Source organism: Antechinus flavipes, chromosome 1 (genome assembly GCF_016432865.1).
Source record: "Antechinus flavipes isolate AdamAnt ecotype Samford, QLD, Australia chromosome 1, AdamAnt_v2, whole genome shotgun sequence".
Taxonomy (NCBI): Eukaryota; Metazoa; Chordata; class Mammalia; order Dasyuromorphia; family Dasyuridae; genus Antechinus; species Antechinus flavipes.
In genome coordinates, this window is record NC_067398.1 from 595,271,492 (window position 1) to 595,293,321 (window position 21,830).

The following is a 21,830-nucleotide window of genomic DNA, read 5'->3' on the forward strand; positions in this document are numbered from 1 at the left end:
TACTACCTACTCAGTTCAAGCATTTATTAAACATCTACTATGCATCAAGCCTAGACTTAAGAATTAAAAATAAAAGATAGAAATGATAGGGGTCCTTGCCCAAAAGACATAATATAATCTTCTGTCTTCAAGAAAGGTACACTTTATTTATGTGGATGTCTTTTCAATTTGCCAGCTCTGTCATCCTTATCACTGCTCCCATTAAAAGCAATCAATGTCTAGTAATGGTGTAAAGCAAGCATCTTCTGTATATGGAATGATTTTTATTTCTCTGTCAACATGCTAGATATCTAGCAGACAATAATGGTAGCTAGTGCAAGTTTATATTCAATTTATTAAGTTAAATGTATGTCCCATGATCAGGAGTTAGAAGCAAAAATTTCATAATCACATATTCCCCATTGTTTGACAATTTTACATAAATATAGTTTACTGTTGCCTTATGGATGAATATTGAGTTTTAAGCAAACATTTACACAAACTTAAAAATATAAAATGAAACATAGCCAATTTTATTTAAATTCAAATCCACAATATTTCAGGTTCTCTCTAGAGAGCTAAATACTTTGTATATGTTAAGTGGAAATTTTTCAAAGTGTTCCTCTTCCAAAGATTTTTAGTAGAAACCGGAGTCTTGAGTTGCCCAGTTAGGAGCCTAAAATATAAAGGGAAGAGTTGTCAACAGAACAAAAGACAATACTTCCTGAAAATATTAAAGTGATAGTTATAAGTAAAAACCTCTGTACACAGTAGACAATAAAGTTTGAAATGAATGTCATAATTGGTACTAGTTTCTTTCTTCTTTTCTTCCTGGTTTGACTTAACTCATGATTTTTAATAAGTAATGCACATTATTTATCATCTTCTACTATTATATATTTAATACTTATTTCATTAACTCATAATTTCAAATAAATAAGAGGAAGAAAGAGGCAAACTAGTAATTATAATACAATAGAATATCTAATTTTTTTCGGTTTGACTTTTATATAATATAGAAAATATTCTTGCTCAGAAATTAATTAGCACAAAGTATAAAATCTTAAATAAAATGTGCTTACTAATGAAAAACGAAAACATAGCAGATCATACAGCAGCCATTATTTATATTAGTATTAATTTCAAGCATGTCTACATGGTAATTATATTTTACTATTCTTAAATTAGCCAAAACAGAAATGTAAAGTCAAGGTTCTTACCTCTGATCTACTATTCTGATTAAGTTTTTTCTCAATATTCATAGCCAACATCTGGCTTCGAAAAGAAAGGCTTTTAGTCTTTTCAATCACTTGCTGATAAGGTGAGACTGCATTGTTACCCATAACCACATGGCCCTGAAACAAAACAGGAGAAAATGTGGTCTCATAATATTTTAATGATGGTGCTCAAAAAGACAAACATAACACTTCAAGTATAAAATGTAAAATCAACAGATGAATATTTCATACTTTCCTAATGAGGTTACATATTCAGATGAGCTAGTTAATAAATTAAAAATACTTCTGCAGTCAGTATGGAATTAGAAAAATCTTCTGATAGAGGTCAAAGAAAGTACAAGGATCAAAATGATTTTAAACTGAGTTTTGGTTAACATATTCTGTAATTATGGGACATTTTATAATACATACCAACTTGGAGTCAATCTTGGCATCAAGCCTGGCATTTCTAATCAAATTGACAATCCATCTTTCAGCTTCTTCAGGAGTCATGTTCAACTTATCTGCCAACATGCTAACAGGAGAGAAAAAATACATAAGCACTTAGGTAACGTGCTTCTTTACTATACTGTAAAGAGAAATATACTGTAATGCTAAATTCTACCCACATTTTTATTAAAATTGGCTACTGGTAAGTTTCACGTAAGCCTTCCCTGTTAAATATAATTGAAAAAACGATCTCTCCCTCTTTGAGATTCCTTTTGAATTTACTATCTACACCACAGAAATCACAGCACACACCTGTCTTATTTATAAATATGTATCATTTTTCAATCTGCTTAATAAGGACAAGGAAAATAAAATCAAAGATTTGGAACTAGGATGGATACTAGAAGGTCATCCAACACAATACTCTTATTTCATAGAGGGAGAAATCTGAGGTCCAAAGAGGCCAAGCGACTTGCCTAAGGTCAGCAAGGAGGAGATGGAAACACCTTCAAGTCCAGATTCCATAGCACCTAATTTAGTACTCTTCCCATTGTGCCAGAGGGTTCAGTAACTGCTTGCTTTATATAAAAAAAGTGGAGACCTTCCTCAGTGATGTGCAAATATCCCTAAAAATCTATTTATTGAAATGTTTTGAAAACGATAAACATGATCCAATCATTATTTCATTTTCAGCCTTTATCAGTAATTGTATAAAACCATAATACAAATGTCTCTAAAAACAGAATTTATTGTATATGTAGCTTCCTGGGAGTAGTTTTTTCCTCACACACTAATGGAAAACTAGTTAATAAGATAATACTAAAATAAGAAAGTAAGCATCAGGCCTAAGAGGTGAAAGTATGATGCTAGATATGTCAGGCTACATCCAGTTAATGTAACCTGCAAAGATGACAATGGAATAGTGTGTAATAGCAATGTCACAAATCTAAGTGTTACCCATGTCATATAAAGGAGCCCATTCTCCCTTGATCCTGTCTACAAGTTCTTAATTCCTATAAGGACATAAGACAAGAAGGGACCCATTGCAAAGGTACATATGGGGCAGCAATATGCACCAGTGGAAAAAGTATATATACACTTAAGTATTTAAGTACAAGGACTTGCCAGAATTACATTAATTTATAATTTTCAAAGAATTTTAATAATATACACAATTTCACTTGAACTCTACAATCTTGTGACCTAAGTATTATAATTCTCTTTAGAGAAGAGAAAAAGAAGAAGGAAAAGATACAAAAAGGTTAAAGATTTTTTAAAGTTATACAAAAAATTAATAGCTGAGCTGGGACTAAAACTTTTTTTTTGCATTCTTGTCTACCAGTGATTCTATAAAGGTCTCATTACATGAGTTGCTTATCATTTTTATGAGTACTTCAACTAGTTATTTAGGTACCAACTAAGATTCCAACTACCACAAATAGGAAAAATTAAATTCCAACAACTAAATTCTTAAAGGTAAGAACAGTGTTACTTATCAGGCTATTCTGAAATTTAAAATGACTTTTTAAAATTGAACTGAAAAGGAAAAATAGTAGTACGTTGACAGAATATATTAAAGGGCACAAAATAATCTGAACATTAAAGCTAAAGTTTGGAAGACTTGCTTTAAATTTTTTTGTTTCTCTTGTGCATCAAGATAACTGTATAAATATGTATACACATTAAAAAAATAAATAAATTTTAGTTACGATGAAGTGAGTAGATAATGAACATGGAGAAATGCCAACATTTCACTTAGTTTTGATGAAATAGCATCTAATTATAAACATTTATGTTCAGTTTACCAATAACTAAAATGTAGCAGAAAATATATCTAAATGTAGAATGCCTGCCAAGAAACATCTAATTCATCCCAGATTCTTTTAAACTTCCAGATTACACTAAACTCACAACCTTGTCTACAAACATGTTATATTGAGCATTTTGAAAAGTGTTCATAAATTTTAAAATGTGTATTTAAGAGTTAATAGCTAACTTGCTTAGCAACCACAAAAGATGGCTATTAACAAGCTACTTTTAAATTAACATTCATAGAAATCATAAATTCTGTGTAGTCAATCAAAAGCATATCCCAAAGCACCTACACATTAGCTTAATTTATTTGAAGAAATGATTTCTTCAAGCTTAAAACTGAACTGTTACTGGAACTTCCAGAGAAATTATGAATACAGATTGTTTGATTTAGGAAAACCCAATATATGAAAAATTGAAGGGAGCTGATTATCAATTGTCAGAGGATTTTTTTTCCTATGTATACCTATATATAAGCCTGGCCTTACAATCTGCAAATTATATATATTTTCCCCACAAAAGTTTGACAAATGAAGGCTTGGCATTTAACAAAATGCTGCATTTAACAGTTACCATTTCTGAAACAATTTGAGTTTTTATACTTTATTCATGAAAACTGCTTGATTTCATCTATAGTATTTATTAATAGAGAATTAGACACTGTTTTGGAAACAGAAACTCTTGATTACACACAAGACTTAAAAGTGATTCAGGCAAGGTAAAGGCAGGTTCTTTTTTTTTTTTTTTTTTTTTTGTAATTTTTTTTTTGGGGGTGGTGGTGGAGGGAAACAAAATTAAAAAAAAAAAATTGAAGAATCCTAACATAAAACTGAGGTTGAAGAAATTAAAAAACATTACACACACACACAGAAATGCTGAAATATGCATGTCTTTGAAAACTATATTAGCACTGTTAGTATCATTTTCCACTTTTGTGAAAATACTCTGCGCACAAGAGCTACTTAATAAATGTTGAAATCCAAATTTACTCTGAATCAAATTTAATTTATATGTAGGATACTATGGAACTTTAAGGAATACAAATATAAAGATAATCTAAATATCACTTGAAATAGGCAGAACACAGTAAGTTTAAAACATTAATGTAAAAGTTAATTATACTTTTCTTCTGAAGGGCAAAACTAACTCCAATAGGGCCTATTAATGTATACTTAAGTATATTATGATAAATATTTAAAATCAGATTTTATTATCTACAACTAAAAACTATTCCAAGTATTATTTTAGAATATCCTTTAAATATCAGACACATAGACCCACATTAGCATCTGACAAACTACAAACTATTCAGATATTTTAAATTTAAAACTATTCACCACTATAATCTTTTCTGGCAGATGTTGTACACTAGTGGTAAAAGGATTTAAATCTTATCCTACAAATCTACAGGGTTATACAAAAACTGATAAAAAAAAATATTCTAAATATGCAGTTCTCAAAAAGATATGGCTACCATACATGTATTTGAAGACATTTGGTAAAAAATAAACAAAAAAAAATAAGCTAATTCAGGATATATGTCAAACTTCAAATTAATGCTTAATAAATTGCCACTGGGACTTTGGTGTAATGTAACATACTCTACACTTGAAAGAATTAGTGAAGGAAAGAGAAAAGAGGAGGGAAGAAGAGAAGAATTCTTTTGCTTTTTTACAAATTAATATAAAGGACCTAACTATGGAAAAAGGCCGATATATTAGAAATTAAAAGATTTGGAAAGAATTATAATTTAATCACTTTATAGTATAAGCCATGTGAAGAACATGAAGTCTGCCCTGCCACATCCAGAAAGTACATTTCCTATGGCACCTAACAAAGTATTCTTCACTAATATTTATTAAAATGTCATTATTTTGCACAGTATTTACTTAACTATTTTCCCTTTCCAGTTCCAGATAAAGAACAGTCCCAGACAAGCAACACTGACAACAGGATGAAAGACTTAAGAGTTAGATCTGATTCTGAATCCCACTTCTATACTTATGAGCTATTTGACAACAGGAAAGTCATTTGAAACTCAATTTCTTGATTTTAACTTGAATATATAATAAGGATAGAGATAATATTTCATACTGGTGTTGCTAAGAAAGAAATAACTTAGTTTTTCAAACTTTTCTTGAGGAATGAAATAATTTTTATTCTGTATTATTTTATTATAAAAAGTAATCTTTATTTGGATCTGACATAGATCTTCTGTGCAGCTAACTACACCTGAAGGAACTCCCTACACTAATGCAATCATCACCAATTCTGTGATTTAGACTCATATGAGGGCTGCTTGAAACAATCTGAGGTTAAGAACCATATCATAGCAAGTTGAATCCTAACCCAGATCTTCTCCACTGTGTGATGTCAGTACTCTTCACTATATTATTTCTCACTGCCAGGGACATAAAAAGCCCCTTAATTTTAGGTATGACTTAATTACCTTTAAAGGATTATCAAAACCCTCCAATTTTGATAATATACTTTTTATGTTTTTTCCTTGAAAAAGATATACATCCAGTCAACATGTCACACAGTTTGCCTAAAGTACATAAGTATATGAAAGGATATGGGATAACTAGCTAATTAAATATTTTGTTACATTTCAATTAGGTCAAATAATTCTTTTCTACAACTACTTTAACAATTTTTTTCATAGGCCAAAGATAAATTTTAATCACTCAAAGATTACTTACTATAAATTCCAAATTATTGGGGACCTCCAAAAAAGAGGTTCTGCTACAATTAACAAGTCACAGGGAAGTCAGTAACATTTTCTATTGCATTTTTATTAAACTCTACGAAGCAGCTTTAAAATTAACAAAAAAAAGAAAAAAGCAGGGATGTAATACCCTGGCAGCCTCTTCATAAAACTGCATTCTGGTACCCCATTACCAATCTCATGGGGAATGATACATGCCATTTCTATATGTTTGTCCTAACAACAGCTCATCATTTCACTTCATTTTTATGACCACCAGGGGGCCATAATTCCATAATTCTATGAGCAATAATAAATTATTCTATGAAAAAAGAATACAAGGCTTCAATTTTCAAAAATCTGGCCCTACCATTGCCAATGAGGGTAATGACCTTACAAATATAGTCCAAGTCCTTCATTTTACCCAGAGAAACATAAAGGTTTACTGAAAGTCACATAATAAAAGGCAGCTAAGATTCAGAACCAAGTCTTCTAGATTCTAATTCAATGTCTTTACTACTAGCCCATTAAGCAAGAACTTTATAAAGAATAGTTCAATTGTGTCTGCCTCTTCATGATCCCACCTTGGGTTTTTTTGGCAAAGAAATATTTTGCCATTTCCTCATCCAGCTCATTTTACAGGAGAGGAAACTGCGGCAAATAGGGTTGAATATTTGTTCAAAGCATACAACTACTAAGTGTTTGAGGTCAGATAGTAATTCAGGAAGATGAGTCTTCCTTACTCCAGGCCTGGCACTTTACACACACTACCTAGATTTTCTCCTAATAATTACAACTACATAGAGATGAAAGAGGCTGAATGATCACCTAACAATGACACAGAAAAAGATTCACTGAACTAGTTTAAGTCTGTCTCTTTCAACTCTTGAGAGTCTATGATTATATCTTTAAAAGGTTTAAACTAAGATAAGCCATTAGTAATTTAAGACTGATTAAAGGTTCAAATTAAGATAAACTATTAATAATTTAAGACTGATTAATAACATCAGTAAGTATTTTTTTTAAAATGGAGAAAAGGATAGAGATAATATGACCTTGTACTTGTTAGAATGCCTTCAAGTTTTCAAAACTATTTCATATATATTATTCATATCTGAGCCTCACAACATCCTGTGAGGTAAGCAACATAAGAAACTAAGGAGTAGGAACACTGAAATCACTTGATTAAACTTAGAATGCAAATTAGAAGAACGTAATTCTTCTAATTACAGGCATCTTAATGTGGAACACAAAAGACAAAAGCATCATGGATATAACTACAGTTCTCTCAATGCTGGCAAGAAATGAAGTTCTAATCCAAGGAGAAAAGCCAAATGACAGGAGGCCAGCCAGGAAGGGAGAAAGTTCTACTGCAGAGAAGACAAAAAATTAAGTTCTTTAAGATCTCTATTATAGGTCTTAGAAACAAATAAAAAACCATAGTAAAGAAAATTTAGCAGTTTGTTAACTCACTAGAATTCTAGAAATGATACACCTATTGTTTTCAACCATGGACAATAAAATCATATTAGGCACATATAGTCATTTGCCAAGAGAAGCACACTACTCACTATTTAATTCAGTGGGCTACAAAATGAGTGAAATTCAAGATGTGAGCTTAATGGTACAGAATAACTTAGGTACAACTGCCAGAGACTACAACCCTAGTTTAGGCAATCACCTTAATTCATGCTTGCTGCTGGTCAAGTGAAGAATTAGTTAATCAAATATTTAAGGCCTACATTGAAGAAAGTCACAGAAATAATAAATCAAAGAATTTGTCAAACTGACAATAAATATTAAAGTCAGTACTAAAAAAAAAAAATGCAATTGAATAAGGCAGTATTTGGCAACATAGGCACTAGACTTTGTGGTCCAGAGAGAATTACTTAATATTCAAATACTAATGAAATACTAATTTCCAAATATTTAATCAATGCAATTTAAAATTTATTACACTACATTATCAGTAAGTCATCAATTTTCTTTCAGTAAAAATAAAATCATTTAAACTAAAGAGAAATACAAATAATGTTTCTATCTTTTCTTTGGCAAAAAAAAATTGGAAATATTAATTATAGGAATCATATGTAAAAAATATTATAAACATTAATAACTAGAATGTTAGAAAAATGAGATCAGGTTAACTGAATTTCTGGCTAACTGAAATTGAAAGAACTCAATAGAAACCTTAAATTAGTCTTGCTAGTGAATGTCTAACATGTATTACTCCACATTTTTAAATCACAGAAATATACAACAAATTAACCACATAAGCTTTCTTAATAAGAGAGCCTTGCAGTAAACTTATGGGCATTTTCTGAGCATAAATAATTATTCAGAACTCAGGGATCTGTAGGAGATTAAATTAAATCTGGTTTTCAAAGAATAAATCAGAACTGTGTCTCTTCCCCTTTCTTCTGGGGAGGGGAAGGTGGGAGAGTAGGAAAGAGACAGCAAATACATCTCTAGACAATGGGATTTCTGAGATTTTACTATAGCAAACATTCCTCTTCCAACTTCCCTATTTCTATTGAAGAATTAATGTTTTGCCAGTATCTGATTCATATCATCCTCTACTCTTCACTCTCCCACTCACCATGTATCCAAACAAGTGCCAAGTCTTGCCATTTCTGTCTTCACATTACCTCTCACATTTGATCTCTTTTCTATTCAAAGATACAAACTTTTGTTCCAGACATCTCAATTATGACAAGTTTCCAAATTGGTCTCCCTAGTTCAAATCTTGTCCCATTCTTTATTTTATATAATTATATAATTTTCCTTATGTCCAGAAATGACCATATGAATCACTATTCAACAACTCCAATGGCTTTCTATTTTTTTTTTTTAAAAATTTACCTTTTAAAGTCCTAAATAACCTATCCTAATCTTTCTAGTCTCACTGGACACCTCAGATACACAGACACATACTTTTAAAATACATCCTGATATACAGACAATGCATATAAATAAAGACATAAACGTTTATTCATCCTTTTTTGTATATAGAGTTCATGCACACTTTTATCCTTTAGAAAAGTAAGCAGCACTTCATTCTTTGTATTTCTATCTAGGGTAGTGCTACTCACATAGTAGGTGCTTAATTATTCTTTGATTGATTGATGTCTTGATGAATGTTTAGATATAAAAATAAAAATGAAAGTTTGCCTACCTAATGCTGATACATTGATGGATGCGACAAAAAGTCTCAAATATGAAGAGTCGAGCATTTTCAATAAAATCTTCGAGACAAGCCACCAGGAAAAAGTCATTCACAAGAACCTTTCAATTCAAGAATATAAAAAGAAAATGAGTACACTAACAATCCTTCAAATTTCTGCATCTTATCTTCGTTTTCATTATTCTTCATTTTGCTCTTTAGGAATTATAATCTACTAACTCTGGTCCACTCTTGTTTTAGTACCATGTCAAGTTCTAAATATTGCCAAATTACAATTTAACCAAGAATCATCTAAAGCTGGAAGGGACCTAAACGGCTAATTAGTCAAAAAATCTAATTTTGCAGATGAGGAACCTGAGGCAAAGGGATACAAAATGTCACAAAGTTGTGTCCAAGGCAGGATTTGAGTCAGGTCCTTGTGCTTTCACTGTAATACTCTTCCCATTATATCATGTTGCTTTCAGATACATGTTCCAAGTTCCTCTTCTCATTCAGGGGAAGGAAGATTTCAGAACACAGGAGAGGGAACAATGGCTTTTGTCAGCTACTTTTAAAAATTTAAACTTTTTAAAAACTGTCAACTTTTAAAATCTTGACCAAAATGGATCTATGATCACAATTTTAAAATTATATAATCCTAGTGAAAATACAATAAAGTTTGAGAGTTTAGCTTAGACTTACCGATTCACATTCTCTTAATTTTTTCTGGGCACCATCAAAGTCAAAGTTAACATACAAGCATTCAACAAACTCTGTTATAGGATCTTTGTATGTGTAGGACTCCTAGAGAAACAAGTCAGAGACATCAGATTGATTTAAAAAACATAACACAATATTTAACATTCTTTATTTTCTCCTTTTCCACTACAAATTCTGGTCAATTTTATTCAATGCCTTAATTACTGCTTACAAATATGCCCAGAACTCTCTCATCCCTAAAATAAACTTTCACCTTCCCACTGTTAAATGGTTATTCTTTGATCTTTTCTTTTTATATCTAACTTACAGAAAAAGCTATCTATACTCTCTTCTTTCATTCTAATCTTCTACTCACTTATTTAGTCCTTTGTATCCAATTTCTATTCTTAGAATTCAACAGAAACTTATGTCTCCAAAATCACCAAGTACTCCCTTTATATCTAAATCTAACAACCTTAACTCATTCCTCAATCCTCGATTTCTCAGCTGAGCCTGAGAGTGCTGAAATCTTCTCCTGGATAGTCAGTCTCTCCTCTCAGGGTTTTCAAGATATTGACCTGTTGTGGCTTTCATCCTAGCTGTAAGTCTGTAGGGCTGATCTCAGTGTGCTTTGCAAATTCACCATCTACTATAACCTTCTTTACCCCATAACCATTTCATTATATACCTCTACAGAATATGCTCAAGGGTCTAAGCAGAGCACTCTCTTCTCTCTTGATTATGTCATCAACAACCAACGATTCAAATTAAACTATCATTTATTCCCAGATGACCTAATCTATGTATTCAGCTAGACCTCATCTTTCTTCTGAGCTTTAGTTATGCATCTCAAATAGTCTATTGAACCAGATGCTTCAGACATTGCAAACTGACTTATGTCCAAAGAGAATTCACTACCCTGCCTGAAACTTAACTCCTACAACTTCTTTCTAATTGTGGAGAGAGTACTACTACTCTTTCAGTTACCCAGGTCTGCAATGTAGGTGTCATACTTGACTCTTTCCTCTTACTCTTCAAACTCCTCTTATGAATTCCATTCTCTTAACTTACAACTCACAACCACTCTAGCCTAGCCTTCATTACCTTTCCATTATTATGATAACCTTTTACATTGGTCTTTCTACATCTAGCCTCTCCAATCCTCTCCATACAGTTGTTAAATTGTTATTCCTAAAGAAGAGATTTGATTGTATATCACTTCCTCTTTTCAAGAAACTCTCCATAGTCTGGCTCCAACTACTCTTTGTAGGTTGATTAAACACCAATTCCTCTAACTCAATCTGTTTCACACATACTGGCTTTTGTGCTATTCCCTATTCATGAAATTCCATCTCCCAACTCTATTCCTTTCTCCAGGCTTTTTATCATACCCAGAATGCTTTGCCTCCTTACTTCTTTCTCTTGGAAACTCCATAACTCTTTTCAAAGCTTATATATAGTGCTATTTCTTTCACAAACCTTTTCTTGACTCTTACTGTTATGATGAAATCAGTCCAATAAAACATAAGCTTCTTCAAGACAGCTTCTGTCTACTTTAAAATATATTAGCATAGTTCCAAGCACATAGTGGGAACTCAAATATTTGCTGACTGATTTTCAACTGAGGTAAGTGTTTTGTGGGTAATCCTTTATCTACTCTTCCAAACCCTTTACAAAAATTATAGATGCATTAAAAAAAAAAAAAAAAAAACACAACAAAACAAAAAACTTCCAAAAAGACCTGTTCTTACCTGTTGAATAACTTTGACTAGGTCTTTTAATACCTGTCTTCGTTTTCGAACATCTTTGTTTGTTATGACTGCAGTAGTCAAATAGCGAAGAATATGTGGACACATAGTTTGAATTGCATTAAGATACCTAAAAAGGAAATTTACAATTCAATAATGAATGCCTGCTTAATGTAAAACAATTCTAAATGAATTAGGCTAATCAGGACTACTGAGTTTTCAAACTGTACTATATCTGAATAATTGTACTATATGTGAATAATTAAAATTTTATTTGAAGAACAGTAATTTGAAGACAACTATTTAAAATAGATCATTAAACCTAAGTTTCAGAGTGTGCATCCTGATGCACTCACTACTTAGGAAACAGGACAAAATTTGGAATTCTGGTCTTTTACAATGTGAATGATTGAAATTTCATCTTAGTAGACTACTTACTGAGATTCCTTTCAACCTCAAATTCTGATCGTTTTATTTTCTGGGCTTTTCCTAAGGATGAGAAATGGTAAGTGATGTCTAGTCGAGGTATAGGGACTTGACAGCTAAATGTATGGAACCCAAAAATTCTTACTTATTACCATTTCTAACTGTATCTGTCACAATAAAATTCTGTAGTACATTTACGACTTCAAACATATGAGAGAAACAACTTGTCTTTATACAGAAGAACTTTTAAGAGTAACATTCTGTTCTGCAAAATCAAATGTTTCCTAAGTATTAAGTGCCTCCGAATGTCAATATTAGTGGTGAAAAACAGAGTAACTATGTGAAAGCCTACTGTTTCCTCAGGTTTCCAATAAGATCACTTCCTTACCATTGCTTCCTGAATAGGCATGTCACATGACTGCCCTATTTTCTCACCAACCATTTTTGAGACATCTCTAACCATAACTTCCTTCTCTGGCCATCACTATGGTACACGTATTCCCCATCTGAATATAAGTTTCTTGAGGGCAGAAACTCAATTTTGCGTCTCTATTCCCTAATTGATAGATGAATTAATAACATAGCTCTATCTTGGTTATTATATTACATTTAGAGAGTTCAAAAGTGTTCAAATTTGTAAGTCACTTCCATTTTCAGATGCAGAATAAACTGCAATAAGGACGTCAATATTATATGATATAACCAACTTAAAGCACCATTGTCATTCTACATATCACTTCAAGGATATGTGAAAATTATCTTTCACTTGGTCTTCCATAAAAAACCAAAAAAACAAAACACCTACTATTCTAAATTTAACATAGCATGTTAAATTATATAGTTATGCTATTAGAAATTAATACTTTCTCCATTAAATCTCTTGACATCAATTAGAAATTACCTAGAAACCAAATATGTTTAGTGAATTACAGGTAAAACAAATTTCAAAATATATGAACATCTTACAAGCATCCCAGTAAAAGATAAAATTCCAATAAAATATTGTGAGGAAAGATCTGAGAAAAATACTAGCTATACATTTATTTTCGTTATAAAATTGCAGTGTGAATTCCAATAGAAAAAAAAAAAGGAAATGAAAACTAAATGAATTAAACTGAAATATTTGATGAATAAGAAAATAAAGTGTCAATTAGCTTTGAATAAGTTTTTAGATTAATAGCTTATTCAAAATTATACCATTAGTAAAAATTTCTTCTAGATCTTTCCTGGCTCTGATATTTTCCCACAGCATTTATATAACTTTACAGATATTTCCTTAGAGCTCTGCTTTTTTCTTCATCATTTGTGTATGACACGCTATTTTATAACATCTAAGAGATTTAAATGCTATACAATTTTTTGGCAATAGATGCAACAATCTAATATGCTCCAATTTGAAAATTCCAACTTCACAGTGCCAAGCTGTAGGAAAAAAAAAAAATCAATACTCTTCAATTTGGTAAATTAAAAATTCTGTCTAATGCATTCATTTTGAAAATGGAGCTCCTATTAAAAGAAATGAAGGGAAAGGCCTGGAACATAAACTTTAAAAATGTGAAATTCTATGAAGCATCTGCCTAGTCTTTCAAATATAAATGCATTTTACCACAAACAATTTGGAAGACATTCTAGAAATACATTTGGAAATAGAATTCTAAATCAAGAATCTGTTAACTTTTCTTTCCCTGCCATTAGCCACATTATAATTTTGATTTAATTATTCATACTTATTCAAAAATTGCTACCTATCATTTAACATATTCCAATGAATTAACCTAAATGGGGCAGCTAGCTGGTGCAAAAAAAATTGAGTGCACTGGTGAAATCAGGAAGACTCATCTTCAGATCCAGTGATCCAGGAGAAGTCACTTAACCCTGTTTTGTCTTAGTTTCTCATCTATAACATGAGCTGGACAAGGAAATGGCAAACCATTTTAGTATGTCTGTCAAGAAAACTCTAAATGAGGTCAAAAAAATTAAGGCATGACTGATAAATGAACTAATAACATCTTGTAGTAAATTATTCCAAATGCCAAATTAACCATCTATTTTCAGTTTAAAAACAACTTCCTATCTAATGATTTACAGTTCTCATGAAACAATATGATATATTAAGAAAAGGACAAAGTAGAAGCTACTAGTTCAAGTCCTCCAACATTCTACCTTGACCAAGGTAGAAACGAGTTTAACACTACACCTTGATGTTTTATTATCATCCTATTGAATATCTTGGCAAGACAGAAAATCTTTGCGCTTCCAATTCCATTTCTCTAAGAAAGGGATAGTAATATCTACTTCATAGAAATGCCGTGAGGATCAATGAACAAGTATTTATAAAACTTTACAACAAGCATTTAAGTTGTGAGTCAGGTACTGCTAGGAGCTAGTGACAGTAAAAGAAATGAAAACCAATAAAAAATGCTCGATAAGCGACAATAAATGACTCTCTTCCCTCATAGTAAGAGGTATGGGAAACTATTATGAGAGAATGTTGTAATGTGTCATATGTGGTATCTCTATTGGACTTCATTCTTATTTTTCTTTCTGAAAAGAGAGGGCTTGATCTGGAGGGGAAATAGGCAAGAATTGATGTTCAGATACAATATTATTGAATTTTTTTTTTTTTGCAGACAATTCTGTGATACATTTTTGAAAGAAAAATTTTAGTACACAGATACAGAGCATATTCTTAATAATGAGATTATTACATCAAATCTATTTTTTCCACATTTTGTGATTTGATACATGCTGTCAGAATGTCCTAGAACAGGGGTCCTCAAACTATAGCCCATGAGCCAGATGCAGCAGCTGAGAATGATTATCCCCCTTACCCAGGGCTATGAAGTTTCTTTATTTAAAGGCCCACAAAACAAAGTTTTTGTTTTTACTATAGTCTGGCCCTCCAACAGTCTGAGGGACAGTGAACTGCCCCCCCCCCATTAAAAAAGTTTGAGGACTCCTGTCCTAGAAAGTCTACCATCTTGACATTCCACTGCTAATGTATATATCTCATAACTTTTTTCAAATTAGGCTACCTACAGAAGTATTAGGTTGCTTCAATGATCACTTCTTTAGATATTCCAATAGAATATCCTTCCTCAAGGAAGAGAGAAGTTTTCACTTTTGTTTTATAGCCAAAAAATTTAGTTATCCTTGTATGTCAAAGCACAACCAAAAAATATACAGTTTATTTTCTTGCCAAACAGCAATCAAAACTTTAACTAAAATTTTAAAATAACTTTCATTAAACTTCAAACCATATGAATGTCAAATATGTTACTTTCCTCCCAACATTTCAGACATAGCCAAGTTTTTTTAATTCTAAAAGTTATAGAATTACTAAATATGATACCATAGTTGGCATAATATAGTCCCAGTCCAAGTATGGCCAAAAGACATCACATAAAAAATATTGTCCTTCTAAATTGTGGATAATATAAAGCTCGGGAGGAGAAATAACTAACAAGTAAAAAGATGAAGAATGGAAATGGTCCAGGGATTCCTCAATTTGGGATCCCTACACTTCAAAATAAATTTGAAAACTGTATTTCAATAGAATGGTTCTCTCTGTATCCTGTATATTGTATCTTATTATCAAAAACATTATTCTGAGGAGTGCCCAGGCTTGACCCCCTCAGCCAAAGGGATCTATGATTTTTTAAAAAGTTTAAGTACCTCAGGTTTAAACAAAATGAAACAGCAATCTAAACTAACAGGAAGAGATGTCCAGCAATTAGGTTTTAATATAAAACTACAAAAATCAAAAATTTATGTAAACTAAGTTACAAGGACTATTTAGTTGCCCCCAAACTCAAAAAAGAACGAATCTTATCCAAGAATGCTAATACCAACTTGGTTAAATGGAGGAATGATATTTAGGTCTCATAATAATAAATTGTTTCCATATATTTTAGGGGATAAGAGTTGAGGTGAGGAATCAAACCACATGCACTTTTCAAGGTATCAAAAAATTGGAAACAAAGGAAATGCCCAATACTAGAGAATGGTTAAACAAAATGTGGCATCATGAATGTAACGAAATGTGTTTTAAGGGATGAATACAGAAATATAGTTGTTATGAACCAGGATACAAGCAGAACTAGTATGGTTTGAGTAAACCCTCCCATTCCTATACCACCAATGAAGGATGTAGTAAATCTCCTAAAAAATGTAAAACAGAGGCAGTTTTAGTTAACTCTGCTCCCAATTAGACTAACACTTCACTCAGTTGTGGAGCTGTGGGCCCTTTGGAAAAGAATTCACAAAGCAAGTTTTCTGAGAGAGAAACCTTAAGAACCCAAAGGAGTTTTCTGCAAAATGTTTTTATATCTTTGTAGACTGCTTTTACCTAGTGAGTACGCAAAAACAAGCTGAAGTACCTAAATTAAAGAAATTTTGGGCCTTCACTAACAGATACATTGCATCAGATATAAACTATATCTGAGAGACACAGAAAAAATTTACATAGTCCATATTGGTTGTATGAACTAAGACAAAATGAAATAAGCAAAGCCAGAGTAACAATATACCCAATGTTTGCAACAATGCAAGTGAAAAGAACAATCAGAAAATAATACAACTGGTTATTGTGAAACAGTGTATAAAGTTAGCTACTAAACAAAAGTTTGAGAAGACACCTTTCCTTAGGTCCTTTGATGAGATTGGAATTCATGGTTGTAGAACATGTCACAAAAATGTCAGGTTTTTAAATTATGTCTAATTAGTTTTTCTGGGTTTTTTTTGGTCTCAATTATTTTTTATAAGGGATAGTTCTTTAGGAAAGGGAGACAAGAAACAGAGGAAACATAAGAAATAGAACTTAAAAAAAAATCAGTAATCACTCCACTCCCTTCCCCCACCCCCCAATGATTTTTAAAATCTAAAAACCAAACAAATTAAGGTCACAGATCTTTAAGTTAAAATTACTTACTGTGGCTGGTAAAGAAAGAGATCAATAATATTGTCTCGACCTTTTGGGTGGTTGAAGAATACAAACAGAGACCAATGAATCAGCCATGTTCTCTGCTGAAGGGACTGAAGCGGAGAACTAACAGACTGTAAAGATATAAGGGAAAGAACATATGTGGGAGAAAATTTTTTTTTACCATTTTTAGGAGAAAAAAGAGAAATTAAAAAGATACTAGATGTTTTTTAAAAAGAAATGGAGAGATGCTAGAATCAGTAAGATTCTACATGAAATTCAGAGGGATGATTTTTCATTTGTTACAAAATATGTAGTCATCTAAGGGGTTCAATTACATTAATTATCTTGTAACAAAGTAGTAAAAGTAAACAACTACACTACATGTAATAAGTATTTCTGCATATTCACTCAATAAGCATTTAATGTTGTAAGCATATGTCTCTCAATATCTCAATACATAGCCCACTAGCAACAGCAGTATTATAAAACTGAATTTTAGCCAAGAAATTAGTTTTTAATCAGTCAACATTCTGCACTATACATACACCAACATTATTCTAGCAATTGCCCATGATAAGCAATTCCTTATCAGATTAATGCAAAACATGCACACCCTACCAAGAGACATTTAAAGGGTTGGGAAAAAAGGCAAAAGTTACTATTCTTAAACATCTTCAAGTACAAATTCTGAAATTCTGCATATATATGCTAATAAAAAATTCTGATGGAAAAAGCATTAATTGACATTAAACAGCACTTCAAAAATTAACTCACATTATTATCTATGGTCTCTTTCAATCTTGTAAGGTCTTCCATGGCTGCATCCCAGTTCTGCATTAAAATTTCAGATGCTAGTTTTCCCCACAGTGAATTCAAAGCATTTCTATCAGTTGAGGGGACCTGTTTAGGCAATTAAAGACAATTATATATTCACAACAAAGTAGTTTACAAAGTGCCAGATAATGCAATATTTTATATAGCCATATACCCTCATATTCAGAAAAAAAAGTTGCTGATTTTACTGAAACTCATGGGTGTTTCTATTGTTAGTCTCCAATAGATCATACTTAATTTAATCTCTTTAAAATTTTTCACTTAACTTGATTTACTGAAAATATAGGGCTTTAATATTTAATCTAGATTAATACACATAAAAGTATTTCAATGTACTAGCAGAATATACCACTGTGCATTTTGATCTGGTGGAAAGGGTGCTGAACTTAGAAGCCAGGAGACTTTAATCCTGGCTCTGACACATATTAGTTTTGTAAAATTGGGTAACTCAAATCTCTTGTCAGTTTTTTCATGTGTAAAAATTGGGTTACCACCCTCACATGGTTGTTATAAAATATGTATTCCAAACCTTAAAATGTTCTTTCTCCTCCCTTTTACATGGTTATTATGGAGAGGAGAAAGGGGAATCAAAAAAGGATGTTGAAGTAGAAAGACAACTGTTGGAATGTTATGGAATGTTGGCTTCAATATGGTTTTAGTGAAATGGTTTTTCTGCTAATTTTATCCTAAGAGATAACTTTCATAGGATGCATTTAGAAATGAAGGGGTATAAAACAAAAAGCAATAATAAAAGACAATTATTATTCACTTTCTGTGGTTCAGATTTAGAGCTTGAAAGAACCCAAGATTTCATCATTCTGTCCAACCCCTTCACATTTCATGTGTCAAGAAAATGGAAAAATTAGTGCTATGGATCAACAGTCTTCTGATTCAAAAAGTAGTGTTCTTTCCATTGTATTATACATGTCACATATCTTTCACACTGACATGAAGACATATATAATGCCTCTCTTAGAGACTCAGCAAAAGATCCATCCATCTAGAAAAATGTTTCCCCTCAAAGACCAGAATATTTAGAAAACATTTTCACTCATTATAAAAATCACTATAAGATCAGTTTTTTCAAGAGCCCATCGTTCCTATTCCAGAGAAATTAAATCACAAGATGCCATGTCCTCAAGTCCTTCCCCCCAAAAAAATATATTAGGCAGAATTTCACATACTAAAAATTCTCATAGTTCAGCCCCTATTCCCACAGTAAAATTGATTCTTTAAACCTTTAGCTTTATGTGTAAATAAATATATTGCTTTTCTAACTTTCCTCAACAATTTCCAGTTCTGAAGTCTGTCTTTGATAAAAGGATCAAATATTCTGGATAGCAAAAATTTTTAAAAACCTGTTAAAAATATAGTAATTTAATTAATAGTTTCAATGCTGAAACATACAATTCTATGAAACTCTTGTTTCAAATAGGGACAAATAATTAAGCCTTTGTACTTTTTGGAGTATAATGATCTTCCAAAAGGGACTTTTAATTGTATAGTATACACTGGCTTTTACAGAAAGGGACATTTGTCCTACAGTCATCAAGCTCCACTAACAAAAACTTGTAATTATGCACTAAATGACGGCATTTAACTCAAAATTCCTGATAGTAAAATTACATTTGTGATAAAAGAATGATATGAAATTATATTCGAGCCAATACTATTGGGACTGCTTTCCTGTTACTAATGAAAAGCCAGACTAAAGTTGACAATAAAACGCAGATTTTTATCCAAGTTATATGCTGAATTAGTAGTTTTATTCAAAGATTAAAAAAAAAATTACTAAAGCCTCAGGCATTAATGGGAAATATCCAATCTTTTATTTGAAATAAAGATATTTCTCATGGAATGGTTAAGTCAAATCAAATTTCATAGAATACACAGAGTTCTTAAATTTACTCAATTCTAAACAGTCATTCATTAATTCATTGTCAAATAAGGGTAATTCGAGGGTCACAAAGCTTTAACTTATACACAAATACACAAGGTCAATTAAGGTGTCAAATTCTAATCTTGGTTCATAGTTACAATGGTTCTTTCATAGCTTATGTTTCCCTACCAATTTAAAAGAATCTTTACCAACCAAAATTTTACACACAGAGTTATTGTGTCCTACTTCTATAATAATCAAAAGAATAACACCAAAATTTTATATTTTCAGGCATTAATCAATTTAAGAAAAGAGCAATATTTTAAGCAAGCAGAATAGCTTCAAATATTTCCCACTTCTCCCAAATAGGCAAAAATCATCACCCTTTCCCCCCAATCTAGTTTTTGATAACTATTTCTAATAAGATGACAGAGAGGAACTAATTACACATAAACTGCTGTATACTAACTTGAACTGTAATTCTAAAAGTGATGATCATTCAATTAAAAAATCTGAGATGCCAGTATAGTTTGAGTTATTAGATAATTCATTAGCATTAGGTAAATGGTGACTAATTTATTTAAAACAGAAGCCAGGTTTTCTTCTTTAAAAATTGAGTAAGAATCACTTCAAATGAAAAGAAAACACTTAAAAATCTAAAAACCCAATAGGCACATAACATACGTAGAAATATTTTTCAGGCTGTTTATCCTAGAAATTGTTATTAAAATTGGAACATGTATAATACTGGCATAAAAGTTTGTACTGAACTTTAATATTTTTTTTTCTTTCAAAGTTTCAATGTTCTGTTCTGGCTAAGTTCCATGTCATTATAGTTGGCTCTTTATACCATCCTGCTTTCAGAGAAGGATACACTAACATAGTTTCAATACCTAACTTTTCCAACAGTTATCTTAAGTTTCCATGTATTAGCAAAATGGGATAATCACTCACTAAGAACAATAAATTTATTAACACTCTAAGACACTAAATCTTTATTCTCATAATTCACTCTCAACATTAACAAATGATAGGAATAACTAGCTCTTTTCATAAGCCTATAAGAACATAAAAGTTCTGATTTTATAATCTTAATTCAGCCTGTTTACATTTCCAAAGTAACACAATCATACTATCTGATATTCTTCACCATATTCAAAGGGAGATTTAGTTTTCTAAAATAGAAAGAAAGAGACAAACAAGAGAGAATGAAGGAATGAAGGAACTCCTTTCAATTTAATTGCAAAAGTTATCCACCATTAACTGGGCTTTAAGAATTCATTTCCAAATAGATTAATTAGAAATGTAATTATTTTTCTAGGTTTATGGAAAAACTGAAAAATTTTAAGTTATAAAATTAAGTTTAGATTTTATTTAAAAATAAAATAGCACAGGAAATTTTAAACGCACAGTTTAACAGTTTATTATGTGGATCTTTCTTGACTCAGCTTTACTGCCAATTTGTTTGCTTATTTTGAAATAATGTAAGGTTTAGGAGAGATTAACTTCTTGGAGAAGAAACAAGGTTAGCAACTTTGTGGTAGTCTGGGTTAAAATTCAAATAACAGAAAGAATAGGTCATTAGAAAATTAGGCATATAAGTAATTTGGAGCTGCTGAAAAAGTTTTATTGGATAAAGGAAATATATTTCACAGCTCTTGGATTATTAAGAAAAATTCAAAAGCATTATAAGTAGCTATTATGGATATGTTTATTTACTCAAAAGTTAGAAAGAAAAACTATTCTATTATTAGTTTATTTCCCTTGCAATAGTGAGCTACATAATAGTATGAGTAGGGATAGGAATACATAGATGGAATGGAGCTGTGATTTTTGTTAGTACAGAAAACTAGTGCAGGATTATGTGTCAAGACATGGTGCTTGAATTCAAGCTTCCTACTTCCAGAATCAGCTCTATTTCTATACTATTCTGTTAAAGGTTTGTATATCTGGAGTATTTTTTTATATATAAAAGCAGCAAGGTGCTAGAGT

General features: G+C 31.3%; 1 protein-coding gene across 1 annotated transcript in view; it reads right to left on the reverse strand.

Moving 5' to 3' along the window:
- Window positions 1-314: 314 nt before the first annotated feature.
- The window catches only part of EIF3E (eukaryotic translation initiation factor 3 subunit E), a 38,883-nt gene continuing 17,367 nt past the window's right edge, over window positions 315-21,830 (reverse strand). The window contains exons 6-13 of the mRNA XM_051970984.1: window positions 17,900-18,025; window positions 17,132-17,256; window positions 11,779-11,905; window positions 10,031-10,132; window positions 9,341-9,450; window positions 1,629-1,731; window positions 1,200-1,334; window positions 315-655 (exon numbers count right to left, since the gene is read on the reverse strand). Of these exons, the coding sequence (XP_051826944.1) occupies window positions 617-655; window positions 1,200-1,334; window positions 1,629-1,731; window positions 9,341-9,450; window positions 10,031-10,132; window positions 11,779-11,905; window positions 17,132-17,256; window positions 17,900-18,025 (867 nt within the window). The 3' untranslated portion in view covers window positions 315-616. The remainder of the gene's footprint in view (window positions 656-1,199; window positions 1,335-1,628; window positions 1,732-9,340; window positions 9,451-10,030; window positions 10,133-11,778; window positions 11,906-17,131; window positions 17,257-17,899; window positions 18,026-21,830) is intronic.